A 25,393-nucleotide genomic window follows, 5' to 3' on the forward strand; every position below is an offset into this window, starting at 1 on the left:
TATGTATTTTGTTAGCTTTATAGCTAAGTATTTCATTTTTTGGGGTGCTAATGTCAGTGTTATTGTGTTTTTAATTTCACATTCACCTTGCTCATTATTGGTATATAGGAAAATGTAATTTTTTGTATTAACCTTGTATCCTGCGGCTTTACTGTATTTGCTTTTTAGTTCCAAGAGGGTGTTGTGTTGTTTTTTTTTTTTTTTTTTCTTTTGAGTAATTCGGACTTTCTACCTAGATGATCATGTCATCTACAAACAAAGTTTTATTTCTTTCTTCCCAATCTGTATCTCTGTAAATACAACACAGAAGATATATAATCAAATACCTTGTTTATATTATTTTCAGCAAACTATTACCTGCTACTGGAAATAAGAAAAATTGAAGTTTAAATTTTATCTTCACTTATTCCTTCTCGATAGTCTGTCTTTATATACATTCAGATTTCTAACCTACATTGTTTTTCTTCCCTTTGAAAAACTTAAAAAAAAAAATTTGCAAAACAGCAGCAAGTTCTCTGGATATTTGTCTAAGAAAGTCTTATTTTTCCTTTACTACCTGTAGAAGGGAATGACAAACCACTCCGTTTTCTTGCCTGGAGAATCCCATGGTAGAGGAGCCTGGTTAAGTTGGCACAGAGTCAGACATGACTGAAGCGACTTAACACACTGAAAAATAATATCACAGAGTACAGAGACCCAAAGGCCCCCCGCCCCGTACTTTCTACTGTTTCACTCTCCTGTCTTGTTTGCATAATTTCCGAGGAGTGAATTGTTACAGTTCTTACCTTTGGTCCTTTTTAGGTTGTGTGTGTGTGGTTGGTGTGTGGTTGGTGTGTGTGTGTGTGGTTGGTGTGTGTGTGTGGTTGGTGGTTGGTGTGTGTGTGTGGTTGGTGGTTGGTGTGTGTGTGTGTGTGTGGTTGGTGGGGGTGTGTGTGGTGTGTGTGTGTGTGGGGGGGTGTTCCCCGCCCCACCCCCGGGCGTCTTTCAGCATCACCCGCCCACCCCTCCCCCATCCTATCTCTGCCTGTGGTTTGCAAATGATACGCCTGTGTCGACTAAAAAGATGCACAATGTGAGAGCTGTGAGTTAAGTTTTGTTTGAGGCTAAATGAGGACTGCAGCCTGGGAGACAGCACCTCAGATAGCTCTGAGAGCCTGATCCAAAGCGGTAATGGGGGATGGTCAGTGTATAAGATTTTGCTGAAAAGGGAGTTCAGTGCAATCAAGTGCTTATTTTACGAAAGGTTTTCTGCTAGTCACAAGTAGCTGATGTCACCATGAAGGGGATTTAGTGCTTTTCTAGATATGAGGAGATGCAAGGATTTGGATCGTTCCTGAAGTCAGTTCCTGAGAATACCTAATTGTCTGAAGATCTGTTACACCAGGTTCCCTGGAGCACAGAGTTCCTCACTCTCCACCCTGGTGGGTTCTCCTCGGTGGTGCTGAAGGTCAGCAGCCACAGCAGCACAGGGGTCCGTCTCTGCAGAGGCAGGTGGCAAAGGCCCTTGTTGTTCAGTTGCTGGCAGATGTTTTTGGCAAGTGCCAATATGTAGCTGACACCTTGGTGTAGTTTTTTAGATTTATTCTGCCTCAGAACTTCCTGGATCTGTGGTCTATTGTCTGCTGTTAATTTGGGGAAATTCTCACTCTTTTGTTGTTTCAAATATTTTTCCTGTTCCTTTCTTTATTCTCCTTCTAGTGTTTCTATTAAACATAGGACACACCTTTTGTACTTCTCCCATAACCCTTGGGCGTTGTTTCTTTTTTTGCCCCCCTTCAGTCAGTTCTCTTTGGTTTCCCTGATTGCTCAGTTGGTAAAGAAACCGCCTGCAAATGCAGGAGACCCCGGTTTGATTCCTGGGTCGGGAAGATCCACTGGAGAAGGAAATGGCAACCCACTCCATTTTTCTTGGGCTTCCCTTGTGGCTGAGCTGGTAAAGAATCTGCCTGCGATGCGGGAGACCTGGGTTTGATCCCTGGGTTGGGAAGATCCCCTGGAGAAGGGAAAGGCTACCCACTCCAGTATTCTGGCCTGGAGAGTTCCATGGACTGTGTAGTCCTTGGGGTCACAAAGAGTCGGACACGACTGAGCAGCTTTCACTTTCCCTTTCACTGATATACTCAAGTTCAGAGATTCTTTCCTTAGCTGTGTCCAGTCTACTATTAAGCTCATCAGAGGTTACATATTTTTATTTCTAGCATTAATTTTTGGTTCTTAGGATTTAATTAACTGTCTGCTGTACTGTCTGCTTTAACCATTTAGAGCCCTTAGCAGAGTAATCACAGTTGTTTAAATTCCCAGCTTGATAATTCCAACATCCATGCCATGTCTGCCTTGTTGCTTGTTTATCACATCAAATTGTGTTTTTTGCCTTTTAGTATGTCTTAATAATTTTTTTCCTGATACCTGGACATGATATTCTGGGTAAAAGGAACTACAGGTTTTCGGGTAAGAGGAAGCATTCTACAGTCCTGGGATTGGGTCTGATCTTCAGTTCCATGAGCCTAGGCCTCTAAACTGTGAACTTTACACGTGTTTCTGTGTTTTTCTCTACTTTTAGGTGGGATGGGATGGCTAGAATGGGCTGGTGTTTGGTATCTCCCTTCTCCCAGCAGGAGTTGTGTCAGTTTAATATAACTTCTGTAGGTTAGGCTCTTTCTTACTCCTGAGGCCCTGTTAAGAACAGAGTCCTCTCTTGCATTTCAAAATGGTTCCTTTTTCCCTTTCCCAGATGGAAGGGGAGGGTGGGGTGGGGTTGGATTTTTCTCCAGTGTTTACTGGGAGAACCTGGTCACGCTCCTGAAGGTGAGACTCGCGAGAGTGGGACCCCCTCTTATGACTGGGTGCCTCTGGAGTTTTAATCCTCAGACATGTAAATACTGAACCTCCAACAGTTCGTCAATTTACAGTTGAGACTTTCCTACCAAGGTACTGTGGTAGTTGTAAGATTAGTAGAAAGAATTTTTGTTTGCCCTTAACTTATTTCTCCAAGTATTGATATTTACCATCATTGCTTTATTGTATTCTCTCTCTAACTATATGTTTATATATGCTTACTTTTTTTCCCCTCAACTATTTGAAAATAAATTTCAGGCACACTGCTCATTACCCCAACTTACTTCATTGTCCTGCCTCTTCTTCATGTTTTTTGAACTATAGATCCTCTTAAATTACTACAGTGTAGTTATCAAAATCAGAAAATTAACACTAATATAATACTGTTGTCTAATCTGCAGACTTTATTTCAATTTTTACTAGTTTTGACCTAAAGTGTTCTTTTAGGAAAAAGAAAAATTCTGATTCCGGGTCCAATTTAGGATCACTTACTGCATTTATTAGTCATGTTTCTTCTGTCTTTTTTAATCTGGAAGAGTATTCCAGTCTTTCTTTGTCTCTCTGTACATTGACATGTTTAACAGATGTGTGTGTGCACTCAGTCTCTCAGTCATGTCCCACTCTTTGCAACCCCCATCAGGCTCCTCTCTCCACGGGATTCTCCAGACAACACTACTGGAGTGAGTAGCCATTCCTTTCTCCAGGGAATTTTCCCAACCCAGGGATCAAACCCGGGTCTCCTGCATTGCAGGCAGATTCTTCTGAACAGTTTGCCATTTCTGCTCCAGGGGGATCTTCCTGACCCAGGGATGGAACTTGCATCCTGCATCGGCAGGAGGATTTTTTACCACTACACCACCTGGGAAGCCATAAACTTGACAGTTATTTTGTACTTTGAGTTTGTCTGATGCTTCCTAATGATTAGATTTAGGTTATGCATTTTTATAAGTAATTTCGCAGTAATGAGCTTCTGTCCTATTTACTGGTGAAATTATCTTTGATGACTTAGTTAAGATGGTTTTTGCCAGGTTTCTCCACTGAAAGGTACTATATTCTCCTTTGGAATTAATATCCTGTGGGGAACTACTTTGAGACAATATAACAACATATTTCTTACCAGATTTCACCCTTAGAATTAGCTTCTTTCCATTTATTAGCTTCAGTATTCCTGGATGATGTATGCTTTAATCAGTTTTTATTATAATGGTTCCCAAATTATGGTTTTCCAGTTGTATCCTTCTTATATATTTGTTAATTCACATTCTACTAAATACTTGTTCTTTAAAAAAAAAAAAATCAGATTTTCTTCTTACCTTCAGATGCCTTGTGCCTGCAGTTTTTTTAGCTCTGGGGCTGTGTACATGAGGGGTTTGCCTCTTGTTTGCTTTCCTCACCTCTTGCAGACATTTTCTGCCCTCGCCACGCTGTGCCAGCTAGGACCTTCACTACATAGTTATAGAACTGTTCATGCTGCTTAAGGCGAGAAGGTACAGTGCTTTCCAAAGGGTTTTGTGCAGTAGTTACTCTTTTCTTTTATTCCTTCTGTACTTAGTTTGCTGAGTTTTTATTTTGTGAATCACATTCATGATTTTCAAATGTGAACTGGCTTTTAGAATAAACGCTACTTGGTTGTAATATATTATTATCGCTGTATTTGATTTACTGTTATCTTATTTAGAGTTAGATATCTCTCTTCATGAGAGCATGTTCTCATGGCATTTTCCTTCCTTAAATGTTATTATCAGGTTTGGGATAGTCTTCTGACTTCATAAAATGAGCTGCAAAATGTTCCTTTTTTAAAATTTTATTCTTCTGGAAAAGTCCAGATCTATTTGTTGGTATTTTTTAAAAGCTTGAAAGAAATTATGGGAGAAGCCTTCTGTGTTTGAATTTTTTTTTTTTTTCCAGAAAGATTTGTAATAATTCAATTATCTTTTGGGGATAGCAATATTCAAACATTTTTCTTTTGTCAGTTTGGTAATATTTGTGCCCTCACAGGTGTTTGTTTCTTCCTGTAGACAAACTAAATCAGTTCCTATGCATCCATCAGATTTTCATCTTTCATCAGTTAGGTACATCAGTCATCTGCTGTTATCTTCTTTCTGGGTTCTTTCTGTTCTTACAGGTTTCTGATTTTCCCCTTTCATTTCATTACTGTCATTTTAGTGGAGGTGCATGGAGAAAAATGCAGTATTTAATTTATGTTGCTTAACAGAGAACTCTCTTTAGCCTTTGTATTTCCTTTAATTTTATAAATAGAATACAGTGGATGTAATTTTCCACTCTGATCATTATGAGTGTCAACCATAACAGGACAGCAAAAAGTGCTGATACTGTCAAGGATTTCTGAGGGTTCAAAGTTTTTTTCCTTAGTGCAAGCTGCTCTAAAATTTATATTTTAGAATTTGCTTGTTTTTTATCATTTATTTTGTTCTAATTGGCAATCATCACTTTCATTAGGTTATTTTTCTCTCACTAATTTATAGGTTCTAGTCTGCTGTCAATTAGGAAATGATATGATTAGACTTGTTAGAATTGTGTGTACAGAACCCTGTTTCCTTTAGGGTGTACACAATGTAAAAACCTCTTGGTTTTTCAGTGCTTAGTGGCCTTTATGGTAACTTGCGTGGCTTTCAGTGATGGATACTGGTTGCTGCATTTAGGAGTCTTTATAGACTAGTAATCATCAGAGTTTATTTCGTTCTTCATAACCCTTCTTTTAAAAAAACCACAGGTTTATTTTACATTTGGTTTCTGAATATTTTGGAGGGATAATTTTAGATTTATAGAGAAGTTTCAAAGATGTTATAGTTGCTTTGTACTGTTTACCCATCTTCCCCTAATGTTGCCGACTTAGATAATCATATGTTTGTAAATACTAGGAAATTAACAAGGGCATAAACTACAGACTTGACTTGAATTTCACTAGTTATTTCAGTAATGTCTTTTTTCTTTTGTACGATCCAGTCCAGGACTCCACATTGCATTTGGTTGTCATGTCACCTTTGTCTCTTCTGATCATGTTGGTTTCTTTAATCTTCTTTTTTCATAACCTTAACAGTTTTAAACTCTCCTGGTCAGGATTTTCTAAAATGTTCCTCAGTTTGGGTTTATCTGATGTGTTCTCATGACGAAACTGACATGGGTTTTGGGGAAGAAAACAGAGAGCTGAAGTCACATTTTCATCACATCGTATTAAACGTGCTATGAATGTTGTTGTTGAGTCCCTAAGTCATGTCCAACTCTTTGCAACCCCATGAAATGCAGCACGCCAGGCTTCCCTGTCCTTCACCATCTCCCGAAGTTTACTCAGACTCACATACATTGAGTCTGTGATGCTATCCAACCATCTCACCCTCTGTTGCCCCTTTTTCCTTTTGCTTTCAGTCTTTTCTAACATCAAGGTCTTTTCCAGTGAGTCGGCCTTCACCTGAGGTGGCCAAAATATTGGAGCTTCAGTTTCAACATCAGTCCTTCCAATGAATATTCAGGTTGGTGTCCTTTAGGGTTGACCGGTTTGATCTGGCAATCCAAGGGGCTCTCAAAAGTCTTCCAGTACACAATTCAGAAGCCCAAAGTCTTAGGCACTCAGCCTTCTTCATGGTCCAACTCTTACATCCATTCATGATTACTGGAGAAACCATGGCTTTGACTATACGGACCTTTGTTGGCAAAGTGATGTCTCCTCTTTCTAATCCGTTGTCTAGGCTTGTCATAGGTTTCCTTCCAGGGAGCAAGCGTCTTTTAATTTCACGGGTGCAGTCACCATCTGCAGTGATTTTGGAGCCCAAGATGATAAAGTCTGCCACTGTTTCCACGTTTTCCCCTTCTGGTTGCCATGAAGTGGTGGGACTGAATGTTGAGTTTTAAGCCAGCTTTTTCACTCTCTTTCACCCTAATCAAGAGGCTCTTTAGTTTATCTTTGCTTTTTACCATTAGAATGGTATTATCTGCATATCTGAGGTTATTGATACCTCACTCAGCAATGTTGATTCCAGCTTGTAATTCATCCCACCTGGCATTTTGCATGATGTATCCTGTATATAAGTTAAATAAGCAGGGTAACAATATACAGCCTTGATATACTCCTTTGTCAATTTTGAACCAGTCTGTTGTTCCATGTCTGATTCTGACTTGCTTCTTGACCTGCATGCATGTTTCTCAGAAGGCAGGTAAGGTGGTCTGGTACTCCCATCTCTTTTAAGAATTTTTCACAGTTTGTTGTGATCCACACAGTCAAAGCTTTATATTTAATGAAACAGAAGTAGGTGTTTCTGTGGGATTCCCTTGCTTTCTCTATAATCCAACAAATGTTGCCAGTTTGATTTCTGGTTCCTCTGCTTTTTGTAAGCTCAGCTTGTATATCTGAAAATTTCTCAGTTCACGTATTGTTGAAGCCTAGCTTGAAGAATATTGAACATTACCTTGCTAGCATGTGAAATGACTGCTGCTGCTGCTGCTAAGTCACTTCCGTTGTGTCCGACTCTGTGCGACCCTGTAAGACAGCAGCCCACCAGGCTTCCCCGTCCCTGGGATTCTCCAGGCAAGAACACTGGAGTGGGTTGCCATTTCCTTCTCCAATGCATGAAAGTGAAGAGTGAAAGTGAAGTCGCTCAGTCATGTTCGACCCTCAGCGACCCGATGGACTGCCGCCTTCCAGGCTCCTCCATCCATGGGATTTTCCAGGCAAGAGTACTGGAGTGGGGTGCCATAAACTATTGTAAAATAAGCTTTGGGGGAACATATGAACATTAGGTGTTCAATGTGAATAAACATCTTATATTTCCAGGCGAGGAAATTACTAATTGCTAGCACATTATTTAACTGGGCCTATGAAATGAAATGATTACATACGACTTCCCTGGTGGCGCAGACGGTAAAGCGTCTGTCTACAATGTGGGAGACCCGGGTTCGATCCCTGGGTTGGGAAGATCCCCTGGAGAAGGAAATGGCAATCCACTCCAGGACTATTGCCTGGAAAATCCCATGGACAGAGGAGCCTGGTAGGCTGCAGTCCACGGGGTGGCAAAGAGTCGGACATGACTGAGTGACTTCACTATACTATATACTATGAAATGATTACAGGATTGGGCTTGTTAGGCCATAAATGAGGATTAAGTACAATATTGAAGCCAATATTTTAAATGCCATCTTAGGGTGTAAATCTTTAAGTTGGGAAAGCAGTTTCTTTTTTATCTGATTGGCCAAAATTAGTTTCTCCAGAATTAATTTTCTCAAAGTAATTAGTGAGCCAGTTCATAGTACTCGATTATTTAACATTAGCTCTTTTGGTACTTTGTATATTGGTTCTGGGTTTTTCTTCTGGCATGTGTGTGTGTGCTTAGTTATCTGTTATTTATATATAGTAGTGTATATTTGTCAAGAAGACAAAGGAACCCTTCTACCTTGTTGGTGGGAATGTAAATTGGTACAGCCACTGTGGAGAACAGTATGGAGCTTCCCTAAAAAACCAAAAACAGAGCTTCCATAAGATGTATCTATCTCACTCCTGAGCATAAACCCAGAGAAAACCACAAAATTCAAAAAGATTCTTGTACCCCAGTGTTCCTTGCAGCACTACCAGCAATAGCCAGAGCATTGTAACAGCCAGAGCAGCGATAGATAGAGCATTGTAACAGCAGTAGCCAGGAAGCAACCTACATGCCCATTGACGCAGGAATGGATAAAGATGTGGTACATATATACACTGGTTTTCTCTATTATCAATAAAAAATTTTCTGTTTCTTTCAGGGCTTGGGCCACTGGTTTCTCATGTGACTTAGACATGATGAGATAGCTATAGTGGACAGAAGAGTGTGATTATATGATCTGGATTGAAATGATGATAGTTTTTAAAATGTCATTCTCTAAGTAGGGTCTGGCAGGAAAATGATATAGAGACATACTTGAACAAAATGATTTGCAAAGATTTTTTAGAGATTACAGAGATTCCTAAAATATGTTTAAAAGGAAAAAGCTCTTTTGTATACATACAAAAATTTAATTAGTAAGACCAAAAAACGTTGGAGGAGAAAAAAAATCCCATGTTTTTAGACAGCTGTCTCTGTAAATTAAATTATGCCAGTAATCGGTTGTGTATTCCAGATAACTATATTTTCTGAATTCCATGTCTTGTCTGCCTCCTTTTTTTTTTAACTTAGTGCCACATTCTAGTTCTTTAATACTCATTTGTATGGAAACTTCTTTTTAGATCTGATCCAATCCATTTAACACCATACCAATGTTAGCCTTCATAGGAATATAACTAACACCTGGGTGCTCTGGCTGGAGCAGCTGCTACGTAACCTCAGGTGTTCTTGGGAACAGCTTTTCCTTCCTCTCCCTGGCTGAGTCCTGACATATCTAGATCTGTTACTAAAACTTGTGTCATATGATGTTTTGTAATGTGATTCATTAATCCAGTAAACATGTTTTGAGCCCTTGCCTTGTGCAGTTTCTAAACACTGAGAAAACATGTGAGTAAAACATTATTTCTACCTTTTCAGAGCCGACAGTATAATGGAGGAAACAGATCAGTGTAAATAATTAGCAGAGAATAAAATGAGTGCTAATAGAAGTATGGAGAAAGTGCTGTGGAAGCTCTGAGGATGTGCTTCATCATGCATAGTGTGGGCCAGAGGAGCTTCTTAATGAAGAATGGTTTGAATTTACTAGATAAATAGGGAGGACTTTGCTTGCAAAGAGAATGACATATATATGACGGTGAGAAAGAAAATACCCTGGAGAAATGCACTTCTTTGAGGTAGAGTGTTTTTGTTTTTGTTTAAATTAAGACTGGAACATCAATACAAACTTCACCTTGCTAAGATATGGGGTTTAGACTTTTTTCCTAAGCTACTGAAATTATTGAAAGATTTTCAACATTAGGGAGAATGAAATGCCAACCCACTCCAGCATTCTTGCCTGGAAAATCCCATAGACAGAGAAGCCTACAGTCTTTGGGGTCACAAAGAGTCAGACATGACTGCGTGACTAACACTTGAAACATTAGAATGATTAGATCATTTGAAAGATCACTTTGGCAGTAGTGGAAAATGATTTGAAGCAAACAAAATTGGAATGAGGGAGATCGATTGAGGCAGGAGGTAAGCATCTGAAATATAGTGGCAGTGGAGTTGGAGAGGAAGGAATGAGTTTAAGACTCTTGACTAGTAGAATTCCCTGACTGTGAGGAAGGACTCGCTGGGACAAGTCAGCGATTACTTAGATTTCTAGCTTCGGTGTCCAGGGAAATACAGGTATTCTGACCGAGCGGATGCCGAGGAGGTGGAACTCTGATTGCACCAGGCAACAATAATTGCATGGGTTTCTTAAGACAGTTTTAGAGGATGTTAAAAGATAGGAAAATGGAAATATTTAACATACTTGGGATTATGCAGGTAGAACACTTTTGTTTTAGATTTATTAACTTCTAATGCCTTTTCATTTTATTTTTAATTGGAGGATAATTGCTTTACAGTGTTTTGGTTTCTGCCATACAACAACATGAATTAGTCATCAGCGTAGGTTCATTAACTTTTGATTTAGATACATGTTCGGTTTTCTTTGCTGATGAAGTCAAATTGTAATGAATTGTAAATTGTTCTGTTTGGAATTTGTGAAATCATTTTACAATTCTAATTATGAATTAATTAGAAATGAAATGATTGACTTTACATTGAAAAATAATGAAGAAAATTCTCTTTCGTGTGTCTTGAATTTAAAAAGCCATTAAGTTAGCATTACTTTCCTTTATCAAAACAGTTGTGCCCAACATTTGAATTCATATTTTTCTCATTACTGATCTAAGAACAGTAACATAGGAAGAAGAAACGTGTGTGTGATTCAGTGCAGAACGTGCTCTGTTGCCTTAGTAGCACAGAACAAGCTGAAGAGAATATTGGTACACTTGAAAATGGTACACGGTAGAGCGGGTGGAAAGTGATCCTGGTGAAGGACAGACAAGAGCAACCAGGAGATGGCTACTGGCTCTGGCCTCTAAAGTTCTATTTTTCTCTATTGTACATATTGAAACATTAGTTTCTTTTAGCTAAAACATCATTTGTTAATATGAGTTAGTATTTTTTTCATAGTGAAAAATGAGAAATTTATAAAGTTTAATTTTAGTACTTTCCCCCTATTTTGTTTTTTAGATCGTATAATGAAAAAAACAGAAGAGTCTGAATCACACCTGGAGTCTGAAATTAAAAGGAAAGTTGCACAGAAACGTCACAGTAGTACATATCAGTCTACCCCACCTTCTCTGTCTCCTGCTTCCAAAAAATGTTTAACTGATTTAGAGGTGGGTAGAGAAATCATTCTTTGCTGCTAATCAGTTGGTATTTTTATTAATACTATTTTTAGTACTTATTAAATTCTGGTGATCTTTTCAAGTAGGATTGGAAGAGAACTATAAACTTGGCAAACTTGTCTGCCTTCATTAGATCATTTTTCAGTTGTCACAAGTCCAGAATATATATCTTTCTAAAAAGATGTATGAACACTTCCCTATACCATACTTCACATAATTGCTCTCAATCAGAGTTTTTTTAAAATAAAATTCTTATGTATAACCAGAGTACAGCTGTCAAAAATGTTTAATTAATATGGATCCAGAATTATCATCTAATGCACAAACTCCACTCACATTTTCTCTAACCATGTCCTTTATGGAAACAGAATCCAGTTCAGGATCATGTTACATTGAGTGGTGGCGATCTTCAGTCTTCTTTAATCTGGAATAATTCCTTAATGTTCCTTCATCATTCGTAACCTTGATATTTGTAAGAAATACAGGCCACTTATTTTGTACCTCAAGTTGAATTGGTCTGCAGGTTCTTCATCATTTATACATTTTTCAAGATTCCTCAGAGGTGATGCTATGATCTTATTGCATCATATCAGGAAGTATATAATGTTGATTTTGACATTATTGCTGATACTCACTTTTATCTTGTTTCAGATGTACTTATCTAGATTTTTCCAGTATTTTAGTAGGTGTTTTTAATAGGTATTTCTGTGTATTCAGTCACTCATTTCATGTCTGACTCTGTGACTCTGTGGACTGTAGCCTGCCAGGCTTCTCAGTCCATGGAATTTTCCAGGCAAGAATACTGGAGCAAGTTGCCATTTCCTACTCTAGGGAATCTTCCCTAGGATCTAACTTGTATCTCCTGCATTGGCAAGCGGATTCTTTACCACTGAGCCACCTGGGAAGTCCCTAGTATTTCTATACTTATTTGTTAATAAGAGTTTTTTCTTATCCCACATTTACCATAGTTTCTATTTTTATCAGCGTGGAGACATGGATTCTTATTTTTCTCAGAAAGGTTATTCTCCACAAGTGTCATTGTTTATTTTGATGCTCAAATTGCCCTAGATTTGGCCCATGGAAAGTTCTTCAAGCTGGCTGTTTTCTTTTTGACATATCCCCATCATTATTTGAGTACCTGCCTTCTGGTATAACCAGGTGGTCTAGATTTCTTTGTATTTCTCTGTAGCAGCTCTGTAGTCATGCATTTCTCCAAGGAATCATTGTTTGTATAAGTGAGTTCGGAAGATATTTGGGCAGTAGTTGTGCTTGTTGCTACTGGGTGTCAAATGTAGGCCCTCTCAGCAGACTGAACTAGGAATATTTGTGTATATACTTGTTAATATTTAGTATATATTAAAATTCATGAGTTTACATTTTGATAACTCCAATTCTAGTCCAACACCACAGTGTTTATTTTAGCCTTTTGTGCTTTGCATGTTTTTGTAACTCCCTTCTCTGACTGAGAAACCTGTCTTCCATTATCTCCAGTGTATTTGCTCAGTTGGGTTTTCTGTGACCAGTCTTCTGGCACGCAAGCCTAAGATTGGCTTGGGCTATGCTGTCATCACCCACGCTGCTTAGCCCTTTGCTGGACCCCTGGAAAGGAGGAAAAAAGAAGAAAGCTTCTTCCCACACACACACCGTCCTTCCTTCCCTAGGCGTGCCAGCTAAAAGCCTCAGAATTTTTTTTTAACATCGAAAATATATTTTGTTTCTTTTTACTCTTTACTTCTGTGCCACTTATTCTTTTCTTAGTGGAGATAAAGAATAGATTGTAGCCATCCTCTATGTAATTTTAAATTTTTGAACAAGATTAGTGGTTTTTCTTTCCATGTATAGTCTGTGAAATTTCACATTACATGCTGCTTGTAAGAAAATGAAGTCTTTGGTATTTAATGAGATTATAACAGGTTCAGAATATTTAACAAAATATGACATTGTCTCAGTGGTGTCTCATGAAAGACATGCTTATTAAATATACAGGTTATTATTAATGTGTATAGGCTGGCAGATAATATGTGATAATGAGATTTGGATTTATTTTAAAGTGTTCCATTGACCAAAGAAGGGGGAAGTGACACTTTAATTAATCTTTGTTTTCTGAAGGAATTTATATTTAACATAAAACTGTTAAGAAAATTTGCTATTTTACTAAAAATAATTAAATAATGTTGAGATTCTAGTTTTTTGATCACCAGGTTGATAAAATTCTTAATCTCTAGTTTTTATTGTGAACAGTGTAATACCATGTTTGGTTAAGCTGATCTGCATTTTGTTCCTAATTGCTGCAAGTAGTTCTAAGATAGGTGTTTCTTAGCCTGTGGATGGCATATGGTAATAGCTCATGATATAGTTCTATATTTTAAGATTAAAATTTTAATAGTAGGGAAGTCTTTTTCTGTTTGAGTATCAATTTTATAAAAGCAAATATGTGAAAGTATTGTTTTTCCATAGGGTTCTTTTTATTGAAATCTACCCTTTATTATAGACACTAAAGTATTGGAGCCAGTCTGAACCAGCTTGATGATATCCTTGATTCTTAATAAAAGACAGAATTAGCTTACATAGAGCTGACTCCCACTGTGACAAATGAGGGTCTAGTTTTCACATAAATGGATGTGTTTAAAGCCTAGCTAGATGTCGAGATCTATGTTCATCATGAAAATGAGGGGGTTTAGATTTTTTTTTTTTTTTTTTAAGAGGTTTAGATATTTCATCACAGGGTAGTAGGTAGGTAGGGACTGCTCATTTGTATCTAACCAGTTGTTCACATAACTTACATGCATTCAAAATAGCATAATTGAATTCTTTATGTCTTGGCAGAGGGGGAAAAAAAAGTACAATCTACATATGCCGAGCTGATCTTGTACCTATTAAGTTTAATTTTGCCCTGGTTGGTTTTCATTCCTTTGTGTTATCTGGGTAACAAATTTCATTCCTTTTTGTTGTCTGGGGTAGACCCTCAAATAGGTAACATGGTATAATAGAACAGCTTTGTCATGGTCAGTTGGGCACAGTTAGCAATTTCTCTGTCAGTTTTTTTTTCATCTTTACAGCAAACAGGTAAGTCTAGAGTAGTGGTCTTTATAGGCCGTTTTTGCTTGTGTACATACTTTTGAGTCATAAATTTACATAAAAATAAAAATGCATAGAACTTAAGCATTCAGTTTGGTGAATTTTGAAATGTAATCCTACACATTTAATCATATATAATTACCACATATCTGTTGGTCCTGCAACTACTTGATGTCTTCTGTCACCTAAAAGAATTTTAAATGATTATATTATCCTCTTAGGTATTCTTTAGTTGACATTGAGCATTTTTCATCCTGAATTTAAAAGGTCACACAGGATGTAATAGTTGACACAGTGAAAAGGAATTAACCTTTTAAAATAGAATATTTAGATCAGTCTCCTCATATGGGGATCTGGGCACATCCAAATTAATAATATACACTTGTTAATAGTATATAATTGATTAAAACCATATATTTTATACAAAGTTTGATGAATAGTTTGATGTAAAAGCAAAATTGTTGGAAGTGCATCTTTTAATTAGAGACAGACTATTTTTCTCAATTATTTTATATGTCCATGGATGAATATTATGTTACATATTGCGGCATCTATTCATGTTTTCCTTCTTACAGATGTAAGTGCTGAAGAACCTTGTTCACATAAATAGGTACATGAGTATGGAAAGAGCTTTATTACAGTAATATCACCAAATACCTTGAACTCCTACATTATAGGCTTCAAAATCGTATGATACTCTATTGTCAAAAAAACTTTTTTAATGGTATCATAATTGTAAGAGGCCTAGATTGGGCCTTCCTTGAACTATTTTTGTAGCACTGATAATTTAGAAATAAATTATCTTGTAAAAGATTGTCTTAACCAGAACTTAGAATCAATTCATATTTCCAGCATGTAACATTATCTTTCTGTTTTGTTTGGTGATTTTTATACCCTAGGGCCATGTACCATTTTAATATTTCAAATGGAAGATGGATTTAGGATTCTTTTTTTTTTTAAAGTATGAGAAGAACAGTTGTGGCAGGTGATACTTTGACATAAGCATAATCAGAGCAGTTTTTAGAAGGGTTATATGTGTGACTTGAACATCTAAATATTGATTACCTTAAGATTATTTATGCCCTGTATGCCTTAGAAAATCTTTATGTAGCCCTTGAGGAATATACATAGTCTGATTTGAAGACTGCTGGACTAGATGGTTTCGAAAATTCCTTCCAGCATTGTGATGCTAAATCCCAAGTAACGTTCAGGATTTTGTGGTAGCCATAGCGATGGTGATGAGAAATAGGAGATTAATTTTGAGATTATTGTTGTTGTTCCATGATGTTGAAATAAAATGCCAAAGTCTTTTTTTTTTTCCTTTCTTTCTTTTGGATTTTAAGGTTTCTAAACAGTGTGAATTTTGTCCAAAATGTGGGAAAGAAAAAGAAAATCAGACCAAATGCCAAAGTTGTGGTATTCCTTTTTCTAAGGATTTGCAGAGAAATTGCAGACAAGCTATAACTTTGAATGACTCTGCTGGATTATCATTAAGAACATCAATTCATCAGAATTCTGGAGGACAGAAGTCACAAAACACAATATTACCAGCCAAGAAGTTTTATGGCAACAGTGTGGGAAAGATTCCAATTGATATTATTGTGAGTTGTGATGACAGTGGACAGAATTATTTACATACTAATGGGAAAGTCATTTTGTCTAGGGCAGAAATAGCCAAAATCACAAACCTGAAAGAAAGGAAAACAAGCCTGTCAGACCTAAATGATCCAAGTAAGTATTTTACTCTCTTTAGTATTGCTTATATGAGTCTAATATTTTTCACATATATTTTTAATGTGAGCATGAGCATATTTCTGAAGTGTAGTTTTAAAAGGTTTTTTGTATCAGTTATATGACATGCTTTTTGGGTAGATTATTATAACTGCCCATGTAATTGAAAAATAAAAACTGACTTAGACTTTGTTCTTACCCTGTCCATTTTAAGTAGTATCTTGGCCCTAGTCTTAGGTCAGCTGCCAGTTAGAACCAACTTTCTAACTTTGACCCAGTTACTTTAATCTCTCTGATCTGTAAGTGGATATATTTCCTGCCTGATAGTGTTACTGAGGGAGTAAATTTAAAAATAACATGAAGTGCCTAGCATAGCTCAATAAAGCATTTGACAAAAGAAAGGACTCTGAAAATTCACTCCCTTACTACTATTGTTCCTCCTCTAAATCCTTTTCCTGTCTTTAGCCACATGTACATATGTGTATGTATATGAAATGCAGTCCTTTTTGTAATAAATAGCATAAGATTGGAAACAGTCATAGACTGATTAAATAAACTTCAGTGTAGGTAGCTAGAAAGGGGGGGAAACTAACTTAATATTGTATAGAATGATTTTTAAGCTGTTTTATCAAATGAATTAAAGCAAGGTGCAGATCAGAGTTTATAGTATGCTACTCTTTATTTGTGATGGATAGGAGAGTTTATATACCTTGTTGGTGGCTTGAACGCACAGAATTATCTCAAATTAATTTAAATTAAAATAATATTGTGGCTGTACATCCTTAATGTTTAAGTAAAACTCCAGAGAAATTCCTAACTGGATTCAGTAATTTTATTAATAATATTGCTGTTTTTAAATACATATTGATAAAACAAGCCAGCAATTATATTACTGTCTCCAGAACCCAAGATGTTCAGTATTGGAGAAAAGGAATACAAAAGTAAAACCAAAGAAGTAAAAATAACTAACTTCGAATTTGAATTGGAGATAATACTGAAACTTAATCAATATTTTCTATTGAATAGAAAGTATCTCTTAGCTTTACCCATAAAATATGCCTGGAAACAGTAAGCAAACCTTGTATAAAAACAACTTTAGTTCCCATATGCCATATCTGTGTTTCTGAATACCATTTTCCACTAAAAGGAATCAGAGCTCTTCAGAGAAATGGCTGACTCTAGGTCTGGAACACAAATGTAGGAGATAAATCTCAGTCATTGAGTTGTATCAGGAAGCGTGGAAACAGTCACAAACAACTAAGGGTATGTCAGAAGCACATAGCTAAGATGAAAAGGCTCCTCTCAGTGACCAAGACTGAATCTGCTTGGGCCACAAAAGGAACCATAACTACTATGCATTGAAATATGTGAAATATGTCACAATTAGTTCATAATGATATCCACCTCCTCTCTCACAGAGAGAGAAGCTCCACCTTATAAAAGGGATAAAATCAACAAGTTTTTCAACCTCAAAAATATATCAAGTCCTATTTTAATTCAATATGAGAAACCTTAACCTATACCAGTATATTAGCTTATTTTCCAAAAGAGCTTGATTTGTAAAGGAATTTCTGTATGATAGCTGTCAAGCCAACACTCTGTTATGGTGTTATGAGGATGTCTATGTTGAATATGAATATTTTATGACACATTTTAGTGTTATACCAGTGGAATATTAAATATGTTAATATCATTTGAATGTTTCCTAATGGTGAGGTTGTTGTGTAAAATTTTAACGTAAGATATCAATAGAACTCTCAAACTTATTACGCAATTACTGGGTATTATTCTGAGCCAGACTTCTGTGCTGGAAACTCAGCTTGCTGAGATTTCCAGGATGAGGGGAACTGGAAGTTAGTAAGACTGAGTTGGTAAGTAAAAAGAACAAAGTGAATCTATGTGGTTTTGAGGTGCCTTAAGCAGTTTACTTTGAATTAAAACCGTAAAGCCTAATTTTGTTTCCCTCCCCTCCAGAAAAACTAAAAACCATATTTCTCAGTAACGTATATAGAAAAAATATTTTCTGTTTTAAGATATTTATTATATGCTTATTGGTCTTGCTTATAAAAGTTTATATACTAACCAGTTTAGTTTGTTTTTGACAATCCTGTGAGGTAGTTACTAATGCAACCCTACTCTATAAATGAGGCAGCCTACGCTTAAGGCTTCTCATTGTTATGTACATATGGGCTGTTGGAGTTTAGATTTTTTTTTTAATGATTTTTCTGGTTTCAAAGTCTGTTTTGTTTATATACTTTATCATTCTTAAATTTGTGTTCCTATTAAAATGATTTATGAAGCTTTTGTTCTGTCTTTGGTGGTCAAATAATAAATAAAAATACAGGGTCTCAAGTAGTGATAAATTCTGTGTAGAAAAGTGAAGCAGTTCTGGGAAATAGAGAGTGACAAGTGTCACAATGAAGAAGCTTGCAGTTTTAGATCATAGAATTTTAGATAGGTAGGTAGAAAAGTTACTTGATAAAGAAACTTTTGAATACTGCCTAGAATGAGGTGAGAAAGAAGATAGCCTGATTTCTGTGGGAACAAGTTTGGAATGTAAATGCAAAGACCAGTATTAGTCTGCTTAGCTTGCCATAACAGAATACCACAGACTACTACTATTACTACTACTACTAAGTCACTTCAGTCATGTCCGACTCTGTGCGACCCCATAAACGGCAGCCCACCAGGCTCCCCTGTCCCTGGGATTCTCCAGGCAAGAACACTGGAGTGGGTTGCCATTTCCTTCTCCAATGCATGAAAGTGAAAAGTGAAAGTAAAGTCGTTCAGCCGTGTCTGACTCTTAGCGACCCCATGGACTGCAGCCTACCAGGCTCCTGCGTCCATGGGATTTTCCAGGCAAGAGTACTGAGTGGGGTGCCATTGCCTTCTCCGTACCACAGACTGGGCTTAAATTTATTGTCTTACAGTTCTGGATGCTGGAAGTCCAAGATCAAGGTGCCATTAGGATTGGTGTCTGGTGGAGGCCTCTCTTCCAGGCTTGCAGACAGCCACCTTCTTGCTGTGTCTTTACATGCCCTTCCTTTTGTGCTTGCACAGAGAGGGAGAGAGATTTCTGGCATCTCTTTTTCCTGTAACACCAGTCCTATCAGATTAAGGATTCACCTTTAAGACCATGTAACCTTTATTGTCTCTCTATAGGCCCTATTTCCACATATAGCCACGTTGGGGATTAGGGCTTCAGTATATGGATTTTAAAGGGACAGAATTTAGTTCATAGCAGACTCTGATGCAGAATCTTAGGTATATACTTACGTAGAATATATTCCATGTTTTGTAGGGAATTAAAGCAGTTATAAGAACAGCTCTTTAACTATTATCATCTTTGCATACTCTCTCCCTATTTGCTTTGTAATTATGGTGACATTGAGCACAGCCCTCATTTACTTTAATAAAACAAGAACTATGTAGTACAGATCTATCTGTTGTGGCATTGAAGCTTTAAAATAAGTTTTTGATAGAGCAGATGTAGAAGTTTTAATGTTCCTGAAGCACAAAAAAATGACTGTAGATTGAACACTAGGCTTACTGTTGAATATGTGCTTCTGTGTAGCTCTTGATAAACAATATAAGCAGTTACGAATTTTTCTAAAGCTTTTATACGTCAGGTACTATGCTAATAAATCTTTTGCACATCAAATCATTTGTTCCTAAGACTTTGTTGTCTCCTATATCACAGAAGAGAAACTGAGGCAAATGACTAGTAAGTGGCAAGACCCTAACTTTCAAGTGTGTATAAACTGACTTGAAAACTAGGGCCTTGGGCCTTCTAATCTGGCCTATTACATTTTCTGTTAATAAAATATCACTTCTGAAAAACATTTGAGATTGGATAGCAAAATTAAAAAGATGAATGGTGTGATGCTGGTGGTGATTCCTTTCTGGGACTTGTTATATGACTCAGAAATAATAACTAAGCATTTATGTTTATGATGTATGATAGGGGAAAACAGAATTGCTCCTACAAATTTTTACATTCTTCAACACATGACTTTCTTCACCAGATAGTATTTTGGACACTGGGAATATAGCAGTAAACAAGGCAATATTCTTGTTCTTTATACTTTATTTTAGTGGGAGAAACAAATGAGTAAGTGTACATCCACAGCAAAAGACAACAGAAATTTAAATTAGTTGATGTGAATAAGCAAGTACCTGTGTGCTTACTTTAGATTGGGTAGTTAATCAAAAAGTGGTATTTAAACCACTTATTTGATGGCAAAAGTGCAAAAGTGTTAGGAGAATTACAATCAGATAGAAACAAGCTGGTGTTGGTGAAACAGAAAGAGGAAAAAATGAAGTAGTATGAGAAAGTAGCCTGGGTCCAAATTACATACATGTATGAACTAGAGTAAGGAGTTAGGAGTATGCTGTATGTGCAGTATGCTGGCCCTGCAGAATTTGATATAGAGATGCGTTTGAAAAGATTCAGTAATAAGTACATGGTGTAAGAGCAAATTACCTTCATGTAATATCTTACCCATGTTCATTTACTCAGCAAGATTTATTGCATATTAGGCATTGGTCCAATAATTGTGGATCAGCTGGTAAAAACTTCACCTGCAATGCAGGAGACCTGGGTTTGGTCCCTGGGTTGGGACGATCCCCTGGAGAAGGGAAAGGCTACCCACTCCAATATTTTGGCCTAGAATTCCATGAACTGTATAGTCCGTGGGGTCACAAAGAATCAGACACTACTGAGTGACTTTCACTTTCAGACACTGGTTCAAGTTCTCCCAAAGACTAGTAATGATATTAGTGATTTCTTGTGTGAGATAAAAATTGTTTGATCACATGCAGTCTTACAGACTTTTTAAATGCATGCTATTTTATGAATAATTTGTATGCAAATTGTCTTCATACCTAAGACTTTCTGGAACTCTGAAATAGACCTAATGATAAACATATAAGTTTTGTTGTAACTTGTCTATGTTTCTCTGTGGGTGATTGTGATGAATTGTAGAATAAATTTTACATTTGTATGTTATATAAAAAATGCCAGTTCTAATTGCTCTACAGATTTAACTTTTCATCAAATAGAATGGATTGTATCTTCATTTTTATTAATCTCAGATCAGGAGGAGATCCAAAGCAGATCTGGTATATTTCCAACTGTTGTCATGTACTTACATTTTTAACTGACAAGAATGAAATACCTGAAGTACTTAACACTTTCTTTATAGTCATTTTGTCCAGTGATGATGATGATGATGATGATGATCACAATGACAGGACTAACAGAAGAGAAAGCATCTCTCCTAAACCTGCTGATTCAGCGTGTTCTTCCACAGCAAAAGTAGAAGCAGCACTAAATGAAAACACTTGCAGAATAGAGCATGAACTAAGAAGCATTCCAGCAGATTCAGAATTAAATACAGTTACATTGCCAAGAAAAGCAGGGATGAAAGACCAGGTACTTATTTCTCCTTTGATATGTAAATATTTGGGGGGCAAGGATAATTTGGTGGTATCAATAGGAAAAAATGAATTATTCATTAAGTAGAACTTAAAATAACACTGGGAAGATTATTGAAAGAACATTAAAGCATACACAAAAATATATTTTAATTAAAGGCTTAAAGTGTAAAAATTCAACAAAAAGAAACAATATCAACCTTTAGTAAGCAAAATATAAGTGTAAAACACATATATTTGTATAATCTAGTAGACAGTAAGGTCATTTTAACTTGGGTATATTTTATTAATAGCATAATATAGTTTTAGTATATTTTATGTTTTACTGTAAAATTTTTAAAACATTCAGATGACAAAAGAAATTCTGTCAATCAATAATAGGTCTAGAAAGGAATATTCGTAATGCAGGTAAACTATGCTGATGTCTATAATAAACCAAGAACTTTTAAAAGTTAGAAGAAAAAAGAAAATCTAAAAAAAGATAGGAATAGACCAAAAGAAGAGAAATTCAGATAATAAACCCTTATAGGAAAAGTACATATCAAAGAAAATGAAATATAACCATATACTTAACAAACTTTCACAATTGATGCAAAATCACTTAACACATATATTGGCAAAAATCCAAGGTAAAGGGTACTTTCCTTATATGTTGATGAAAAAAAGCTAAGTTGTGGCCTTTTGGAAAAAGAGTAAGTATCTACTAAAACATTTAAAATGTATACTGAATGACCAAGTAATTCATTCCCTAGACTCAAAGGAATCTTTAACCTCCAGTGCTTTGATTATATATATAAATATAATTATTAGCAAACAATCATTTTAATGATTGATATAGAAATTACATAGGGACTTCCCTTGTGGCTCAGAGGTTAAAGTGTCTGCTTGCAATGTGGGAGACGTGGGTTTGATCCCTGGGTTGGGAAGATCCCCTGGAGAACGAAATGGCAACCCACTCCAGTATTCTTGCCTGGAGAATCCCGTGGAGAGAGGAGCCTGGTAGGGTACAGTCCACAGGGTCACAAAGAGTCGGACACGACAGAGACTTCACTTTCACTTTCATAGAAATTACTGAAGAAACTCTAGTATATATGTACCATGGACTATTACTCAGCCACTGTCAATGAAAATTGGAGCTGTATCAATGGCTTAGGATTTTCTACATGGCACTGTTTAGTGAGAATACCAAGATGCAGAAATTACATGCATATTTTCTTATTTTTGTAAAAAGAACTTAAAAAATAAATTTGTACGTTAAAAAGTTGTTATGTATATACGTCAGGAATTCGGAAAGCTGTAGATTAAAATATGGAAACATACATATTTGATTGTTAAGATGGGATCAGTAAGAAATGAAAAAACCAAAACTAACTATAATAATAGAAAAAATATAGGTTGACAGTTTTAGTGTAATCTTAGGAAATGCCTTTCCACACATTTCAGCACAAGCAAAAGTAATAAATGAAGAGATGAATATATTTGTTTCAATGGAAAGTACAATACAGTGAACCAAAACACCATCCCAGAATTTAATAGATAGTACAAATGGGAAAAAATAGTGAAATATGTGACAGTATAAGTTGGTCCTTTACATAGTTTTGATTTCTTAAAAATCAAATAGAAGCAACTACAGAAAAATGAGTAAAGGGTATAAATAAGAGGTTTTTTTTTTTTTTTTTTAAAGTAAGGTACAAAAAAAGAAATTAAAAAATATTTTTAAGTGTTAGATTGCTGGAAATTACCTAACTTAACTATTGAGCTAAGTAAAATCTCATTTGAAGAAATAATTCTAAAGCTAAAGTTTTAAACCTCTCTAATAGATATCTGTTAATAACCTGGGAAAATATTCATTTTAATCAAGATCTTGTTTTATTTTTTTTTTTGATGATACGGATTTTGACATCTTTACTTTTAATTACATTTAATTTAAATATGTACTCGGAGAAGGCAGTGGCACCCCTCTCCAGTACTCTTGCCTGGAAAATCCTATGGACGGAGGAGCCTGGTAGGCTGCAGTCCATGGGGTAGCTGAGGGTCGGACACGACTGAGCGACTTCACTTTCCATGCATTGGAGAAGGAAATGGCAACCCACTCCAGTGTTCTTGCCTGGAGAATCCCAGGGACGGGGGAGCCTGGTGGGCTGCCGTCCATGGGGTCGCACAGAGTCGGACACGACTGAAGTGACTTAGCAGTAGCAGTAGTAAATATATACTTGTAAAGACACTTTTATATTATGATTAATTTGCATTTGGGAATGACTGTGAAATCTTAATTTAACAGATCAAGTCATTTAATAGTTTTTAATATATAAAGAACCATCATTTTATAATGTAAATAGCCATTTTCCTAAATTATCAGATTTCTGAAGAGCTGCTAATTTAATCCAAATACAGCAACTACTACCACTCTTACTAGATAACTTTTATCCAGCATTTTACCATGCATGAAGCACCATGCTAAGCTACTTACATGCATTAGCTCATTTGAGTAAATACTGTTACATTTTAGTTTAGGAAACCAAAATTTTTAGTTTAGAAGTTATTATACAAGTTTTACAAGATCAAATCATTGAAAGGTAGTAAAACTGTGTTTTGAACCCAGTTCAAAGTGATTTGAACTGTCTGATTTGAGCTGTCTGATTCCTAAAGTACCATTTCTCACTGCTGGGCTGTTCCTGGAGTTTCACATAATAACTAGGTAAAGTAGCAAGATGGAACGGGAAGAGTTTACGGTTACTGTTATAAAATCAATAAATACTCATGTAGCACTGTTGAAGTAAAATCAATTTTATGTTTTGATAATTACATTTCTTCTGTTGGGTCTTCTCTGCCATGTCTACTTAGTTTACAGTCTTGTTTTAGTAACTTACTAAGTGAAAATTTTTTTCCTTTTTCAGTTTGGTAATTCTATTATCACCACACCTCTAAAACGTCGCAAAGTGATTTCTCAAGAAACTTCAGTTGCTCCTGTATCTTTAAGCTGCCAAAGTTCCTCTGATACCATAGTTATAAAGTGTCGAAGTGTACGAATAGGAACACTATTCCAACTATTAATAGAACCTGTAATTGTAAGTACACACTATGCTCTTTACTACCAATTATAAGATTCAGAATTTCTTGGCTAAGACTAATATATAATATGTTAAAATTTATAAGTTAAAATATTTAATAGAACATTGCAATTATTTCAAGATTTCAAATTGCTTTAGGAATATAGACAATCATAAATAGCTACTCACCATAAAAATTAGTGGGTAAAAACTTGGTCATATGTATTCCGATAAAAAAAATTTTTTAATGATAACATAATATTCAAAGTAGTGCATAATCATTATAGGAAAATGTTTATTCTCACTGAGTCGGAAATCACTCCAGTGTGTTACCGTTTTATTCTCACGCCAGCCCAATGCATGAAAACAGTATTTTGAGGAACTTTATGAGAGAAAGAAGAATTGAAAAGCTTTGGGGTCTGCAGAAAAATGTCTTATGACATAGTGACTCCTAGAAATAGATTATTGGACTTCGGTGGCCGCCCGAGAGGCATTGTGCGTTTGAACTAGTTCAGTGTCCAGAGAAGCCAAAGAACTTTCTTTAGTCCCTTTATCTTACCTGTCATACCTGTCTCATTCTTATTCTGCTACCACCAGTCCAATTCAAATGTATATTTTCTATTTAAGATTGTAACATAATCTCCTTAATCTGCCTTCTAAGTCATATTTTTTTTTCTTTTTGATGAATCCTGTGCATTGTTATCTTCCAATACCACTGTACTTATTTTATAAGGCTTCTTAACTCGGGTGTCCTTAATTCTTTGTTTCCAACTATTTTTTTTAATGAATAGAGGCTGGAATCATTCTCGGTATTGTAGAGGTCAGATGGACAAATGCAGTACATGGATCACTTTTTTCTGCCTTCTATAGGCTAAGTCCCAAAAGCATGTCATTTAGGGTCTCCGTAGCAAAATCTTCCCCCAAAATCTATGATTGTTACTAATTTATCTTA

General features: G+C 36.1%; 1 protein-coding gene across 2 annotated transcripts in view; it reads left to right on the forward strand.

Moving 5' to 3' along the window:
- The first annotated feature begins 10,978 nt into the window (after window positions 1-10,978).
- The window catches only part of LOC113888717 (sentrin-specific protease 6-like), a 30,928-nt gene continuing 16,513 nt past the window's right edge, over window positions 10,979-25,393 (forward strand). For both annotated transcript variants that reach the window (XR_003510040.1, XM_027535747.1), the window contains exons 1-4: window positions 10,979-11,137; window positions 15,568-15,955; window positions 21,160-21,389; window positions 24,289-24,459. Coding sequence is in view for 1 of the 2 variants with exons in the window: in XM_027535747.1 (XP_027391548.1) it covers window positions 10,997-11,137; window positions 15,568-15,955; window positions 21,160-21,389; window positions 24,289-24,459 (930 nt within the window). In the remaining variant the exon portion in view is untranslated. The remainder of the gene's footprint in view (window positions 11,138-15,567; window positions 15,956-21,159; window positions 21,390-24,288; window positions 24,460-25,393) is intronic.

Source organism: Bos indicus x Bos taurus, unplaced genomic scaffold, assembly GCF_003369695.1.
Source record: "Bos indicus x Bos taurus breed Angus x Brahman F1 hybrid unplaced genomic scaffold, Bos_hybrid_MaternalHap_v2.0 tig00001243_arrow_arrow_obj, whole genome shotgun sequence".
Lineage (NCBI taxonomy): Eukaryota > Metazoa > Chordata > Mammalia > Artiodactyla > Bovidae > Bos > Bos indicus x Bos taurus.